General features: G+C 44.7%; 1 protein-coding gene across 2 annotated transcripts; it reads left to right on the top strand.

Moving 5' to 3' along the window:
- The first annotated feature begins 882 nt into the window (after positions 1-882).
- aebp1 (AE binding protein 1) lies at positions 883-16,283 on the top strand. Of its 2 annotated transcripts, none has more exons than XM_010878309.5 (21): positions 883-1,687; positions 4,609-4,998; positions 5,168-5,212; positions 5,838-5,921; positions 6,078-6,122; positions 6,227-6,280; positions 6,484-6,543; positions 7,910-7,987; positions 10,737-10,846; positions 11,236-11,375; positions 11,734-11,818; positions 11,958-12,102; positions 12,520-12,599; positions 12,811-12,934; positions 13,066-13,262; positions 13,459-13,632; positions 13,759-13,890; positions 14,025-14,274; positions 14,453-14,592; positions 14,824-14,923; positions 15,116-16,283. In XM_010878309.5, exons 1-21 carry the CDS (start codon positions 1,462-1,464, stop codon positions 15,739-15,741), a joined length of 3,285 nt encoding a protein of 1,094 aa, XP_010876611.3. In that variant the 5' UTR covers positions 883-1,461; the 3' UTR covers positions 15,742-16,283. The 2 variants fall into 2 exon arrangements, with proteins under 2 accessions (XP_010876611.3, XP_019908565.3); XM_020053006.3 differs by having other exon boundaries at positions 5,835-5,921.
- The last annotated feature ends 842 nt before the right edge of the window (positions 16,284-17,125 follow it).

Genomic DNA, 17,125 nt, shown 5'->3' with positions numbered 1-17,125 from the left:
CTGCTTCCAACCAGGCATTGACATGTAAGCACATCGGGCATGGAAATAGAACAGATATCATCAAACATCTTTCTTTCATGAGAAATAACCCTCTGACTCAGTGACTCTAAGACTCAGTAACCAGAGTATTAATGAATGGTGTGATTCCTATAGGTGGTGTACTACATTCAAATGATTGTGGGTAAACTTTAATAATGACTGAATAACAACTGTAACATTACTTTGTAATTACGATATACATTACTGTAATCTGTTATTACTAAGTTCAAGGTCTAATTCAGTTTCTCCTGTCTGAACCCTGGCATCTGAATGAATGAAGCGCAACACACCGCTTGGTCCCGACCCACCTTTGGGGACAAGTATTCAAGTTCACCCCCTCCTGTCCACGCTGCATCTTTCAATTCTCTTTCTTCATCTTCTTGGGAGAAGAGTAGAAGACGTGGGCAGGCCCTGACACCTCCTGTATGACCCTGGGGTATGTTGAGATGAGCTAGGCTGTTTGGGTCAGTGTGCTGGAGTGTGTGTGTGTGCCGTGTGTCTTTAAACAGGTCTGCCAAAACACTTATGTGCACATAGTTGGGGTGCATTTTTAAACATGGAATGTTTCTTTCCAATAAATAATTTCCTGTGTAAATACTCTACTCAATGAAAGCTTTCACCCAATACTTTTTTGTCGTTGTCTGACAAAAGAAAGTACAGAGGAAATAAATTATAGGCATCTTTTGCGTTAAAGTTTGTCCCAAACGTTTTTCCCATTACTACAATTCTCTCTCTCCTCCCCTGGAATGTGACGTGTGGAAAGCTCCTCCCCAATGTTGAGTGGAGAGGAAGAGGAGGAGAGAGGGGATAAAAGAAGAATGCCTGCGGAGGAGGGAGAGGAACAGGGGCTGGGGCCAAGAGGTGTGCTGTGTAACTCTGCCTCTGCCAGGAGGCTGACTCAGAACCCTGAGTCCACAGCTCCTCTCCTCTTCATTCTGAGAAAACACCAGATAGGATTATGGTGTGAACACGTGAACACCAACCCGGTGGCCACAGCTTTCCACACATCAACAATTTCTACAAACCTTTCTTCAGACACCTCGGCCTCTGGAAGGAAGCAACCAGAACAAAATCTTTCCAAGCTCTCAGAGACTCTTCAAGACCCACTGACTGCGACTTCTTCAAGTGAAGACTGCTGGATGGCCTTTTTTTTGCTTGTCTGTTGCATGCCAATTAGCTGACGTCTCGGTTGTCTCTGTGAGAAACTGCGGGTTGTCTGTTGCATGTTCTTACCGAAACAAGAGGTGTGCCATTTTGTCTGCAATATTGCTTTTGTGTTGTTAGTTCAGCCAGAGTGACGAAGGAAGCTTATCTTGAACAACAGATAAGGGTTTTTCGAAGGCTGGTGTTGGTAAAGTTTAAGGTCTGGTTCGATCCCTTGGTCGGTCCAGTCCGGACCTGGTTTTGAGCAATAATAAGGCAATGAGGGGTTCAGTGTTGGGTTTATGGCTCTCTCTTGCCCTGTGCTGCTGGGTCTTCGGCTGGGCTGGAGGTGCAGGAGTCCAGACGCAAGTGACCCAGGCTAGACCTGCGGAGCATGGGAGAGAGGAGGAGGACAAGAGGGAGGAGGTTATGATGGACGACCCTGGAAAGGAGGTGGTGGAGAGCAAACCAAAGAAGAAAAAAACCCCAGAGGAGGTGGAGGCAGGTAAGAGGTGACTCTTAAATTCATTCTTATTTCCTTCTTTGTCTTCCTTGTACTTTTCCCATTTTTGGTGGAAAAGTATAATTTGCTGTGTTCCCCTTTATACACCTCCTGGGAACAAACTTACCAAACTCTTGGCCCAGTTCTCCTTTGTCAGAGCATGTTCACTAACATGCGTGGAGACCTTGACAGAGACAACACAGGTGTGAAGACGAGCTCACATCCGCGTGACTCCCACACTGCACCAGTGACAGTAATGAGCTGCAAACAGACAACCCGGTTCCTCTCTGAAACATGTGCACGAGCTTCATCCAACCCTAATAAGCCTGATGCTGTCTGATTGGAAGAGGTCATAATTGGATGTATAGAAGTATAGTGCTCTTAAATATTAGTCACTTTATCAAAATCCTACTGCAGAGTTACTCAAAGTTACTCATAGATAATGGCAAAGCCGCGGTTTCAGTGCGCACAAGCATTCCCCTCCACCCAGAACAAAAAAGATCTGCTGTAATGTGTACAAGACCAATAAAGCTTTGAAACATGCATGCGAGTGATTATGTTGATAGCCAGTCCATCTGGGCTGACTCATGACAGGAGCACGGACGCACGCTCTCCATCCCCTCCCCTCTTTATCTTTCTTTTTACTAACATTCTCTCTTCACCCTTCTACGCCCATCCAGCCCATCCCCCTCTGTCGATTCCCTCCCCTCCTCTCGCTCTGTTTCCCCCTCAGTGGCTGGCCGACTCTGCACACGCACACAGGAAAAGCAGCAATCAGTCATTAAGGAAGACCACCATTTGGTTTGCATTGAGAAATCACGCAGCTATCAGTCAACATTCCTGGTGAGACTGGGGGACGTCTTCCTAGTGTACAGAGGTGTAGTCATTACAGTTACAGGGATCCCAAAGACCAGTTACCATAAAGACGTGAACGTGTAGTGGGCATACAGTTTCTTTGACCGTTTCTTTGACTTCGATTACACTGTTAAAATATTTGAAGTGCCGTCGGGTGTCATAGTGGAAATGTTGAAAGACTCCCCACTGTCTGCAGTTGGGATTCGCAGCTCAGCATGTGGCCGTGGCTGGGTCTTTCAGCAACAACGTAGTGTGTGGGAGTGTGTATGTTTGCGTGCGTGCGTGTATGTGTGGCTACCTCTACAGTAATCCAGTGATTAGGCAGAGAGTTACTGTAATATACACTTAGCAGTCTGACTGTGTTCAGGGTTTTCTCTGCCGAGCAATATTGATGTATGTGATCTATCTATACCTATGTCAATCTATAGTATCTATGTATACCATATATATGTATGTATAATCTTTCTGTTCTTTCTATCCTATCTCTTTCTATCTCTATATCAAGCAATAACATGTAAAATATCTACGTATATATTTATATTCTACTGCATACCCAAGGCTATGTAAAATACAAACGTGTGCATAATGTAGAATATGTGAAAGTCTAAAACAAGGAGAGAGATTTTATGATTGGGCCCAGTAGTAACAATGAAACTGATGTTTCATGCACACACTTTCACTTACATTTTCCACTGCATGAAGCAAAGCCACAAGCCCACTAGTTCTTTCCAAAGCCATCCACAACTGTTAGAAATAGGTTACATAAATAAGCAGAACTGGGAACCACTGAGAGATATTTAATTTGATGGTTCTGCAGAAAGATACATTTATGAGTTTGAATGGTAAAATGTATGTATGGTTTGATAGAATATCATGAATAGTTGGGTAACTGACATCCCAGAGGGACTTAGGAGTGATCCTTGTTTTTGATTTTAGATTTGGATGTACAGTATCGTAATGAACAAACCTTCCCCCTTCTTCAGGACTGAGTCTTGCTTACTTTGTAGCCTCAGTACTTAAAAAGCATCGCATTCACCAAAAGAATGTGTGCGGAAAAGGTGAGTGAACAGAGAGAGGGAGAGACAGAAAGAGACAGAGAGAGAGAGAGAGAAAGAGAGAGAGAGAGAGAGAGAGAGAGAGAGAGAGCAGATACACTTACTGTGTTGTGTTTAGCTGGTCCGGCAGTGTGTGCATCCGTTTGTGTCTGTGTGTGTGTGTGCGTGTGTGTGTGGATGTTGACATTTACACATTAGCCGGCTAGGTAATGCTGTGATGTCATTATGGAACCATGACAGACCTGCAGGAGTTGGTCTGCTAGGAGAACACAAGCCCTGCTCTGTCTGTCAGTCAGACGTCTGCTAGTCTGAAAGTAGATATGTTTATGTTGCCTCTGTATCTCAGAACTGTATTTGTCTGGACGACAATAATTGCACCAGTCTCATCCCTCAGCCGCGGCGGTTCCGTCCGCAAAGTCACTCGGAACTGTTTTGATTACAAACGGCATCAAGTGTTGTAAATCCCTAAATCAAATAGTAGTAGTCTGAAGTACGTCTGAGGTTCAGCAACATCGTGCGCTGTCTCTAATTCATATTTTTGATTTGGGCCTTGACTGAAGGCTAAATTATTATACACCAAATGAAGCTTCATCCACAAGCCTCAACCTACCAAGTAGGAACAGTTGGACAGCTGTTGACACTCAAAGAGTCCAAGGAATTTCAAACCCACAGTGGGTTTGAGTTCAGTCGCCTGTCTGCTTGTCTGAAACCAAAACAAAGCAGTGACCAGACTGACCCTGTATGTCCCAACCAGAGTTCGGCTTCATTACTGAGCCACTGAACACAGTAATGAAGCTAAACACACACACAGGAATGTGTTCAGGCCCGTCCTTCAGGAAACTGGAGAGGAGAGTGTGAACAGGAATACCTTTTGAAAGATTTCCCTTTCCCTCTCTCTTTTAGATTCCCCTTTACCTTTCTTCTGTTCCAAACTTCTGTTTGCATTCATTCTTCTGGATAAGGCAAATTGTGATGGTAATTTTTAATTACAAGCTTTACATACACTCTCTTCAGCCAAGGCAAAGAAAGCTGCAGAGAAGGAAGCCAAAGCCAAGAAGCAGAAGGCACCAAAACCTACAAAGGCACCCAAAGCCCCAAAACCCTCGAAAAAGCCCAAAGCCACCAAAGCACCTAAGAAGCCAAAGGCCACCAAGGCACCCAAGGTCCCCAAGGCACCAAAAGCCACAAAGGCACCAAAAGTCTCCAAGGCACCCAAGGTCCCCAAGGCACCAAAAGCCACAAAGGCACCAAAAGTCTCCAAGGCACCCAAGGTTACGAAGCCCAAGGCCACAAAGGCCTCCAAGACGACAGCAGAGAAGAAGGAGGAGGTGAAGCCCGCCACCAGAAAACCTACACTGGAGGAAGAGGAGGAGAAACTGCTGATTGAGCTGGGCTGGGACAGATGTACGTATGTAGATATTGTATTAATACTGTAAAGTGCTTTTCTAGTGTTTCTATGTTTCACAATAGTATGTTATTGTAAATGTGCTAGTGCAGCTGGAGAAGGGGGGGGGGGTGTTGCAGACATCTTGGGGGACGATATGTTTAATGTTGCTTTGATCTATGTTTTCAGTAATTCCACCTGTAACCTCAAAGGTGCCTCAAGAGCCAGACCAGGGTAAGGCACGAAGCTAACTCACAATTATGTTGTAGCTGGTTGGCTTATAGTTGAAGAGTTTCCTTATAGTTTAAAAACACCATGAGTCAATTTCCACAAATGTTTGCTTGTTTCTTTTTGTACTTGTACTTTATTTTTATTTTTATAAATGTATCACCTGATACATTGATTGTTCACATTGTTTTATTTACGAGATATAATTCATGTTTTCTTTTTTGTTGTAATAAATCCACTGTAAAAGACAAGTTCTGCTGGCTATTATACAGCCACATTTAATAAGTAAGGATTTTCTGGAAAGACCTGTATGTTTTTTACTCACTTAGAAGATACTCTAATGCAGGGGTGTCCAAACCATTCCATGGAGGGCCGTGTGTCTGCGGGTTTTTTAGAAACTAACCAATTAGTAACCTAATTAGTCAGTCAAGGACAAGGAGAGAGCGAAAACCTGCAGACACTCGGCCCTCCATGGAACACTTTGGACACCCCTGCTCTAATGAAATCACGTATGTACCCATATGCAATCATTGTTTTAAATCTCCAGTGATATTACATGAAGTGAAACGTGAGGCAACTAAGCCAATATTTCCATGTGGTGGTTTGTGTGTGTGTTGTTTCCGCCCAGTAGACAGGAGACCCTCTACACCCACACCCACCTCTACTGGCTCCAAGACTCTGCCAGGGCATGACCAAGACTACTGGGATGCCAGGCGTACGTCTGACTAACGTTTAATCTTTTCGCTTTTGGAGAGTGACCTTGGGAGATCCAAATCCTTTGTCATATAAGCCAAACCCTCTTGGTCAAAGCTATTTTGAATGTTTGTGTAAGTTCAGTACACACCAAACCTTCTATTTACATCTGTCACAGCGGACATACCGAGGACCACCACTGAAGTCATCATGTATGTGCCAGGTAACAGTGAATCCCATCCCACCAAAGGTCTCATGGACAGAACTCTAAAAGACCCCTTGTTCAGCATGGTTGGAAATTTTAACAAATCTCTGTTCTTCTTTCAGAGGAAACCACTGTGCCACCCATTCCCTGGTATGAAGAATATGATTATGCAGACTGTACGTACACCACCTTTCTGTCAGTCTGTGTTCTCTGTCTGTCTGTCTGTCTTTGTTTCTGTCTGTCTCTGTCCATCCGTCTGTCTGTCTGTCTGTAATCGTTCGGTCAAGCATGATCATTATGATATGAAGAGCCTGTTATGAGGGTGTTGGTCAGAAGGATTTCCTCCCTAACTTCCTGCTCTGTCTATCTCCCTTCACAGTGGCTGCTAAGAAGCTAGAGGAGGAGGAGGAGAAAGCTCGAAAGGAGAAGGAGGAAAAAGGTCTGAATCAATTTCAGGGATTGACAGGGTTTTGAACACTGATTGAAACTACTCATTTAAGTATTTTGTCATCTGTATTATCTTTTGTCACAAGATAAATTAGCATACTTTTTAACATACTTTTCAACAAACCTTTAGTCTGATATGTTTATAGAGTGGTTATAAATATCGAGTTGCTAAATCATTTTGAATCCATTGTTACTTGAAACATTTCAAATAACTTCTCATTGCTTCCCAAATGGAGAGCCACTATACACATCCAGTTACTAACCATTTAGAAATACTACCTCCAAGTACTAACCATTTATAAATAAACTTACAAGAAGCAGTCTGGGACTGTTGTGATTAACAGTCAAAATTAACACATCCAATTTTGCGCTAGATGTGTAATATGTTGTTTATAAATTTTTTGGGACCCCAAAATCACAGACTGCATCTTTAACGTTTGTTAGAGGAACCTTTATGCATCATCATGCAACCGTATTTTCAGTTGTTGCACATTAGGTATTTTTCATTTTGGGTGTCATGCATTGGTACTCTGTCCAGGAAAATAAATATTTGTCTTGTCTTAGATGCTCTGTGAACATTTATAGATAAGTTATCAAACTTTTTTAATACCGGATTTCATTTAAATGTGACAAGCCTAACGAAAACGTTTTTTTTTTAACTTTATGAAGTGTTTCCTTTTAATCTTATTGTCAAGCAGAACCCCTTAACCCTGTTCTCAAACAGAACATGTTTGCGGCAGAACGAGGACCTTCACAGCCTGTAGACTATGAGAGGAAATAATTGGAAGTCCGTCTACACGTGGCTATGGAGGGGGATAAGAAGAGGGTTTATTAAAACAGCATCTGCCACGTGTTGGGGCCCTGGGCCTGTATGTATCAGGGAGAAAGACAGGGGAGGCATGAAGACAGGAAAGAAGGGAGGGAGGGAGGGGAGAATGGGGGAGAAGGGAGGGAGGGAAGAAGGGGGAGAAGGGAGGGAGGGAGGGAGGAAAGAAAGGGGGAGAAGGGAGGGAGGGTAGAATGGGGAGAAAGGGGGAGAATGGAGGGAGGGAAGGAGGGGGTTTGGGTTAATTTTGAGTGTGTGCAGTTTGGAGCTGGCGTCTGTTTCAGAACAGATTTCAAGTGTATTTTTCACGATGGTTACATAGAGTTGAAATTAGTCACCCCACAAGCCTACGTTTACAGTTTCATAGGGTAAACAGACTAAGCCCTCTGCTTAAAAGAGGCAAAACTATTCAAAGTTAATAGAATGGCATTGGCTGTACAGTACAATACTGGTAGCACATATGGAAGCATTTGAGTCATGGCTGTGTGTAAACATGTGTAGTGACATTGTGCTTTCCCATCACGCACTACAGCGAAGCGGCTGAAGAAGCAGTGGGAGGAGGAAGAGGAAGAGAGGCTGAAGCGGATCCCAGTACAAGCCAAACCAAAGAGTAAGAAAATCACATCATGGTTTTGTTCAATAATGATTGGCTTGAACTTGGCTCGTGTTGCCCCAGTAACCCTTACTTTTGACCCCTTCCCCTTACTTGTACCCCTATGTCTAGTCCCTGAGCCCCAAAAATACCGTGACCCCAACAGACCATAACAGTGCCTCCTTTAATGGCTACCTAATGTCCCTCTAATATTCCCAAATATCCATATCATTTACAGCTCCGGAAGAAATTAGGAGACCACTGCACCTTTTTCTTTCCTTTCCAAAAAAGGTGAAAAGGAAAGTTTTGAGTGAGGAACAGAAGCGTTCAATTTGCTGTGGTCTCTTAATTTTAACCCTTCTGTTCCTCTTTTTGGGAAAGGAAAGAAAAAGGTGCGTTGGACTCTACATTTTTTCCGGAGCTGTATATGTAATGTTCCTATAATATGTAACCAATGTCCCTGTAATGTCTAATGTCAATCTAATGTCCCCCTAATGTCTATCATATGTCCCCCTATTGTCTGTCTAATGTCTCCCAAATGTCTGTCTTATAGAACCTTAATGTATATCTAATGTTCCTCTAATGTCTAATGTCTATCTAATGTCTCCCTAATGTCTGTCTTATAGACTCTTAATGTATATCAAATGTCCCCCTAATGTCTAATGTCTAACTAATGTCTCCCTAATGTCTGTCTTATAGAACCTTAATGTACATCAAATGTCCCCCTAATGTCTAATGTCTAACTAATGTCTCCCTAATGTATGTCTTATAGACACTTAATGTACATCAAATGTCCCCCTAATGTCTAATGTATATCTAATGTCTCCCTAATGTCTGTCTAATAGACCCTTAATGTATATCAAATGTTCCCCTAATGTCTAACGTCTATCTAAAGTCTGCCTAATGTGTAGTGTCTTTCTAATGTCCCCCTACTGTCTACCCAATGTCCCAGTAATGTCTTATATACAACGATGAGCCAAAAAATTATGACCACCTGCCTAATATGCAGTTGGTCCTCCGCCAAAACAGCACTGACCCGCCAAGGCATGGACTCTACAAAACCTGTGAAGGTGTCCTGTGGTATCTGGCTCCAAGACATTAGCAGCAGATCCTTCAAGTCCTGTAAGTTGCGAGGTGGAGCCGCTGTGGATAAGAATTTCTGGTCCATCACATCCCACAGATGCTCAATCAGATTGAGATCTGGTGAATTTGGAAGCCAGGGCAATACCTTGAACTCTTCATCATGTTCCTCAAACCCTTCCCGATCAATGTGGCAGGGCGCATGATCCTGCTGAAAGAGGTTACCGCCATCAGGGAATACCGTTGCCATGAACGGACTCATCGGACCAGACAACCTTCCACTGCTCCAAGATCCAGTTCCGACGTTCGCATGCCCATTGTAGGCTACGCAGACCCATGCGCAGCATTGTGTGAAGTAACCATCATTAAAATATTCAGTGACTTCTGCCACAGCAGACCATCTGTTGGTTCGGACCAGACTTCATCAGTGAGCCTTGGGCTCATTGTTGGAAGGTACTCAACACTGCTGACCAGGAGCACCCCACAAGCCTTTCCGTGACAGAGATGCTCTGACCCAGCCGTCATGCCCTAACAATTTGGTCCATGTCAAAGTCGCTCAGGTCCTTACTACTGCCCATTTCTCCTGCATCCAACACATTTACTACGAGAACTGATTGTTTGCTTACCATCTAACCTTCCCAGACCATGACCTTTTTAGGAGATGGTCAGTGTTATTCGCTTCCCCTGTGAGTGGTCACATGTTTTGGCTCATCTGTGTATATGTAATGTCCGACTGATGTCTGTCTTATCTCCTCGAAAAGTATATCTCTAATGCCTATCAAATACTTCCTCATGTCCCCCTAATACCCAATGTAATGTCCCCCAAATGTCCCTTAAATGTCTGCTGCAGCTGGATTCAGTTGGCTTGTAGGACTGTTCTGTCCTGGCGGGTGTAAGAAACTGTCTTTCTCCCCGGGCTTCCTCCCCTCTGGTCCTCCTGCCAGAAAGAAACGTTTTACAGTTTTGCACTCAGACCGGGAGACGACTAGCACATTCTCTCGCTTTCTCTCTATTGCTTTGTCTTGCTCTTACAAGAACCACATCTGAGAATCATTTTATTGACTTAACAAACTCATAATAAGGATACGATGAAATTCTTTTTTTTGAGCCGCACTTCACAAACCTCTAAAAACGCTTTTAGAATTCCCCAAAGTCGACCCTGAGTGTTGCTGTGGTCAAAAGTCATCTACTGCAGGATTGCTTCTTATTCTGCCTGTTCACGTTAGGCTCTAGCGACTCTTTGTTCAGGGTTAGGTGCCTGAAGGCAGTTTTCTGTTGGTCTTGGCTAACTCCCTGGTCGTCTGAAAATTGTGTTGGTCTTGGCCGACTTCCTGGTTGTGCGAGCAGTGTGTAAAAATGCAGCATGAGTTTGTATGAGTTGTTCTGGAAGACTCATGTCCTCTTCCAAGCATGCTGGCAATGTGGCAAGGCCTTAGTCCCAAGGTGGATAGTGTGAGAAGTGGGAAAATTTGAAAACATTTAGAAATAAAGTGTGTGTTTGTGTGTGCCTGTTCATGCGTGTGTGGGTGTGTACAAGAGCAAAGCATTTTTGTTTTCATCAGATGTGGTCAGCATTTGCAGCCTGTTTCTTTTTCTACGACTACAGACCAACACATTTACCATAGATGACTGAACTGTTTTCTATTTGAGAACCAAAGATAGCTATTTTGCTGTGTTTTTTTCTCAGAATGCCCTCCCCTGGGTCTGGAGTCCCACCGTGTTGACGATGACCAGCTGCTTGCCTCATCTCAGTCTCACCACGGCTTCGCTGCTCAGAGAGGCAGGCTGAACATGCAGGTATCCACCCGTACTACACTGTACTACACTGCACTACACTGTACTACACTGCACTACATTGCACTACACTGCACTACACTACACTGCACTACACTGTACTACACTGCACTACATTGCACTACACTGCACTACACTGTACTACACTGTACTACACTGCACTACATTGCACTACATTGCACTACACTGTACTACACTGTACTACACTGCACTACATTGCACTACATTGCACTACATTGTACTACACTGTACTAACAGGCTGTACGTCATAGTAGACAGCTTCATAGATACTGACGAATGCAATGCCAACAAAACTAGTTTAGAGTATTCCAATAATCCAATATGCAAAAGCACAATAATAAATCTGACCTGAGATGGGACTGTCTCCCCAGAGCTCTGGTGAGGAGGATGGTGTGTATGGCGGTGCGTGGTGTGCCGAGCCAGAGGAGAAGATCCATTGGTTTGAGGTGGACGCACGCAAAGAAGTTGAGTTCAGTGGAGTTATCGTACAGGGCAGGAACTCAGACACCGCGTAAGTCCTGCTGCCTGGGGTCAATGCGCTGGGATCAGTGCGCTGGTGTCAATGCGCTGGGGTGAATGCGCTAGTGTCAATGCACAGGGATCAATGCACTGGTGGTGTTTACACAGCTAGATCCAGGTGGAATACCAATTAACCTACGCAGTTGATTTAAAACGAGCTCTTAATCAAAGCCAAACACCACATGTATCATTTGGTTGAGCTTTAGTTGTGATCTAAAAGGCATTGTTAACAATAGATTTTAAGGGTCTATAAAAAAATATACATTTATTAGGTGTTGTTTAGGCACATGTTTAGAGATACATATGTGGAGATTCATATGACTTGTAGTTTCACTCTTTCTGGATTTTAGGGAGGATTTTGTGTCCACATTCTACGTGTCGTTCAGTAACGACAGTCGTGATTGGACGGTGCTTCATGACGGCTATGCTGAGTGGGTGAGTAACCTCAAGATTGGTCAAATAAACTGTCAATTAAATGTACAATTGGTCTCTAATCCTTCGTCCTCCTCCCCTCCCTCCCGTCCTCCCACCTTTCTGGACCCTCCCTCTGTCTCTGTCTCCCTCTCTCCACTAGTTATTCTATGGGAATGTGGACAGGGACACCCCCGTGATGGTGGAGTTTGACTGGCCCGTCGTGGCGCGTTACATTCGTATCCTTCCCCAGAGCTGGAACGGCAGCCTGTGTCTCAGAGCTGAAGTCCTGGCCTGCCAACTGCCCAGTGAGTACAAAAATACGTCAAATCCCTGACACGTCCTCATGACAAGCCTGTCAACCACATTACATATCCTCTAGAACCATGTCACATCCGTAACAATGTCAAATCCCTAAAACGTCCTCAGAACAATCCCCTCAACCACATTACATCTCCTCTAGAACCAAGTCACATCCGTAACAACGTCAAATCCCTGACACGTCTTCATAACAATCCCCGTCAACCACTTTACATCTCCTCCAGAACCATGTCACATCCATAACAACATCAAATCCCTGACACGCCCTCGTGACAACCCCGTCAACCACATTACATCTCCTCTAGAATCATGTCACATCCGTAACCTACAATTATAAAAATGACCTGAACAGGCATCCCTTTTACTTCCCCTCACGTGATCTCATGAGTGATGTGTATTCACAGGCAGCGTCCGCAGTGATAATGAGGTCAACCCCACAGACGACCTGGACTTCAGACATCATAACTACAAGGATATGAGGCAGGTGAGACTGAAATGAGTGTGGCACAGGTGGGTGACTGGCAGTTCCCTTCTCTTGTGTTTATCCTCTTGCTTCTTCCTCTCCTTCACTTGCCCCCTCCATCATCCTTACTTCCAACCATTCTTCCTCCTCTCATTGTCCGTCTTTGCATCCCTTCCACAATCACTGTGACCTCCTTTTCTCCCTCTCACCCTCCTCCCTCTCTCCACCCCAGATGATGAAGGTGATAAATGAAGAGTGTCCTAATATCACTAGGATCTATAACATTGGGAAGAGCTCTGCAGGCCTGAAGATGTACGCCATGGAAATCTCTGACAACCCAGGAGAACATGAGACAGGTGTGTGTATGTATGTGTGTGTGAGAGAGAGAGTCAGGTGAGGGAGTAAGGAGACTAGCTTGCACAGATATCTCAACCGCTATTAGAACATACCCATTTACACAATAACACAATGTAATCTTCCTCATTAGGTGAGCCAGAGTTTCGCTACACAGCTGGTCTCCATGGAAATGAGGCCCTGGGGCGGGAGCTGCTTCTCCTGCTGATGCAGTTTATATGTAAGGAATACAACGATGACAACCCCCGAGTGCGCCGCCTGGTGGAGGGAGTGAGAATACACCTTGTTCCCTCACTGAACCCAGATGCCTATGAATTGGCTTACGAGATGGTAAGAGACCACGACTATTTCCACAACGATGCTCCAACAAGGGAGATACGTGAAATTGATGAAACCAACTGTTACGTTACATACTTTTCTTTCCGTATCCTGTTTCTTTGTAGTCAGGTCCCACCAGCTTACAGTACATACAGCAAAAGGTTTAATCAGGAAAATGAAAATGTTTTCCCACTTGTCTCCTCTTTAGGGCTCAGAGATGGGGAACTGGGGCCTGGGCCACTGGACTGAGGAAGGATATGATATCTTCCAGAACTTTCCGGACATCAACAGTGTTCTATGGGGGGCAGAGGACAGGGGCTGGGTCCCACGCATCGTACCCAATCACCATATCCCTCTGCCAGAAAACTTCCTGAATGGCTCCGTGGGTGTCTGGTCTATTTTCATGCACTTCATGTGGTTGTTTTTCCAATTATACTGTATTAATTAGGTTATGCATTTCTGGTATTACACCTCTCTCATCCTGTCCCTCACGTTCTCTGTACTTCAGGTTGCCCTGGAGACCAAGGCCATCATTAACTGGATGGAGCGGAATCCATTTGTGTTAGGAGCCAATTTTCAGGGGGGAGAGAAAGTGGTGGCATATCCATTCGACATGCAGCGGCCTCCAAAGGCCGTAGTGGTGGGTTCTGTTCTGACAGGATCTGTGTCCAAAAGGAGTCAAAGGGGATAAATAAGGCCGAGCAAAAGTGTTCTGTCTTAGACCCACCCCCTGTGACCCCTCTAACACGTCTGACCCCTCTGTCTTACCGTCAGGGGTCTCGACGCGGGCCGCGACCTGGGGTGGACTACGAGATAAACGAGGAGACGTGGGCCAGGATGCAGCGTCAGAGCGGGGATGCGCTGTGGGAGACGGCGGATGACACCATGTTCCGCTGGCTGGCCATGTCCTACGCCCACAGCCACCTGACCATGACGGAAACCCAGCGGGGCTCCTGTCACACTGATGACTTCACCGGGGGACTGGGAATCATCAACAGGGCCAGCTGGAAGCCTGTAGTGGGGAGTGAGTGTCAACAGAGAGGGAAGGACACGAATGTGAGAGGACTGAAAGAGGGACGAGAGAAATGCGGGAGGCAGAGCGGGAGAAAGGGAGAGAGAGAGGGTCATGAAAAGGAAAGGGAGTGTGTGCGATGGAGATGGAATGTGTATGTTTCCTTCCCTAACTTGGTGCCAACCCACAGGTATGAATGACTTCAGCTATCTGCACACTAACTGCTTTGAGCTGTCCATCTTCCTGGGCTGTGACAAGTTCCCTCATGAGAGCGAGTTGCCTTTGGAGTGGGAGAACAACCGAGAAGCCCTGCTAACCTTTATCGAACAGGTGAGAGCACACTGATGTCATAGAATAATGCTTTTTATTATTTTGTCTTGAATGTATTCTTTTTAGTTATCTTATTAGTTGAAAAAATGTCTATACTTTCTTTATTTTTATTTTTTTATTGTTGGTTTACTTGTTAGTTTGTAAGAAACTCACTAAATACTGTCCTGCACTAGTGAATTCCTCTGAGAGTCAGGTTCTGATAGAGGTAGTGTTACCTGTGTCCTGTGCCAGGTGCATCGTGGGATTAAGGGCATAGTGAGGGACACAGAGGGTAAACCTCTGGCCAATGCCACCATCTCTGTGGAAGGCATCAAGCACGATATCAAGACTGGTAAACCTGCATTCACACACACGCACACACATTTTAGAATAACTATCTTCATGGGAACACAAAAACATTCAAAATCCTATTTTCCCTAATACCTAAAACTAACTTTCACCTAACCCCAAGAAATGCATCTTAACCATAAACCTAACCCCACCTATAACACCCCCCCCCCCCCCCCCCCCCCCCCCCCCCCAGCGGCAGCTGGTGACTACTGGCGGTTGCTGAACCCTGGGGAGTACCATGTGACGGCTCGCGCCGACGGCCACACTCCCCAGACTCGGCTGTGTATGGTGGGCTACGACTCTGGGGCGACCCCCTGCAGCTTCACCCTGGCCAAGTCCAACTGGGATCGCATCAAGCAGATCATGACCCTCCACGGCAAGAAGCCGATACGACTAGTTACCAAGGCACCACCTCTAGCAGGAAGTGACGTCAGCGGTGGGGCAGCTGGCAGTGTAGACGCCACAAAGACAGGTACCGGTGGCGCTGGCAGGACGGGCAGCGCGTCGACCAACTTCAGGAATCCCCAGCGTCTCCGTCGCTTACGGTTAATGCGCCAGCGCAAGCTCCAACAGCAGAGACTCAAGGACAGTCTCTCCACCACCACCACCACCAGCACCACAGTTGCCACCACGACCACCACCCCAGCCCCCACAACTACGGTGGAGCTGGTGACAGAAAGCACCACTTCATGGTATGACTCATGGTTCCCTGTGGAGAGTCTCAACACTGAGTCAACGCCAGAAGAGATCCTTACAGAGATCCAGGAGTCAGAGCCCACACAAGACTACAACTTTGAATACAAGTTTGATGATTACTGAGTTTTCTTAGAATTACATTGAATTCAATAAAAGGAATTAAGTAACAAATTGGAGTTTATAACTACCCAATCGTAGATAAGATCTATTATTAATACTGTGAGGAATAAAAAAAGAATGTCATATTCTGTGCAGAGCTGAAAGATAATATTCTTAACGCACTTCGTAGTGATAGAACACTTTTATCTGTGCTCTTCTTCTAATGTCATGATGGTTTTAAATTGATTATGATATATTTTTGTAATGCTCACACATAGATCAGAGGAAATGTCATGTTATCTCTCTGCAGAGCAGGGAGTAAAGTGCATGTCATTGGTATTATTTACTCAAGCAACTTAATGTCTAGGAAATAAGCATTGACTTAATAGGATGCTTCAAATGTTGTTTGAAACACATTCTATTTACTTCCTAAACAATATTGCTAATATCAGGGGGATGGAACTATATAGTGTGTGTTCATGTATTTTCACATTAAGGCATTTTCTTAAAATGTCTCATGCAGTTTCTTTGTTGATTTAGCTTACCTGTTTGAATAAAGGTTAATAAATAAAACTGTGTATATTATTAAGGCACTTTAGAAATAAGAACACAACTTTTATTGTTCATTGATAATATACCACCCTAAATATTGGTGCATTAGCATTGTTAATAAAGTAAATAGTTACAATACATTTCTGTAATGATACACTTGGTTGGAAGATCGGAAAATAACAGGTAGCTCGGAACCTGTGGGAGCTGGTATAGTGAAGACTAAATGCGTTCCTCACTGATTATGACTAAGACAATTCAGCCCAGTCAGAGTGAGATTTCTTCTTATTAAGTGGATCCTTGTTTCCTGCTTAATCCATGTGGTGTCTAAGTGGGTGGAAATTGGAAAATAATTAGCAGGCAGGCATTGGATAAACCCCTGTGACCAGGGGTTAAACTGGGCGGGAGCCAGCCGCTGAGCTCCTGGCACATATGGTTGAAATGAGCCCTGGGGAGAGCTCAGCTCCCGTACTTCCTCTGGGCAGCAGTTTGAAGAGTAGGGCTCCATCACTTCCTAAATCCCAATTTAACCCCTGGCTGTGACATACTGTACATCGCACACACTGCCATGTGTTTCAATGGGCTAGAATCTGTGCACTTACTGTTGCATGTTTGCAAAATGGGACTTTTCAGATGGAAGATTTCTGATGGATGATCATGACTGCACATTGTTTGAGAAGAATGATTCTCTTGACAAAAACAGATTTCCTCTGAACAATTGTACCTAAATTAAAGGTGGGTTTTCTCTATATTGAGTGCAAGATCAATCTGATAAGCAATTACATTTGTTCCGGTGTGCCTCTGAGTCAGGAGGACACTGTATACCTCTCACTGACCCTACAGAAGCACATCAGTCTTA

The sequence above is a fragment of the Esox lucius genome, chromosome 14 (assembly GCF_011004845.1).
Source record: "Esox lucius isolate fEsoLuc1 chromosome 14, fEsoLuc1.pri, whole genome shotgun sequence".
Classification (NCBI taxonomy): domain Eukaryota; kingdom Metazoa; phylum Chordata; class Actinopteri; order Esociformes; family Esocidae; genus Esox; species Esox lucius.
This window is presented reverse-complemented; position numbering and strand designations above follow the sequence as displayed.

Bases quoted from the DNA above. Each gene is read 5' to 3' on its own strand.
- aebp1 (XM_020053006.3), top strand. From the start codon at position 1,462: ATGAGGGGTTCAGTGTTGGGTTTATGGCTCTCTCTTGCCCTGTGCTGC. The intron at 13,263-13,458 runs GTAAGAGACCAC...TCTCCTCTTTAG, and splicing joins ATGAATTGGCTTACGAGATG to GGCTCAGAGATGGGGAACTG. The intron at 14,593-14,823 runs GTGAGAGCACAC...GTCCTGTGCCAG, and splicing joins TGCTAACCTTTATCGAACAG to GTGCATCGTGGGATTAAGGG.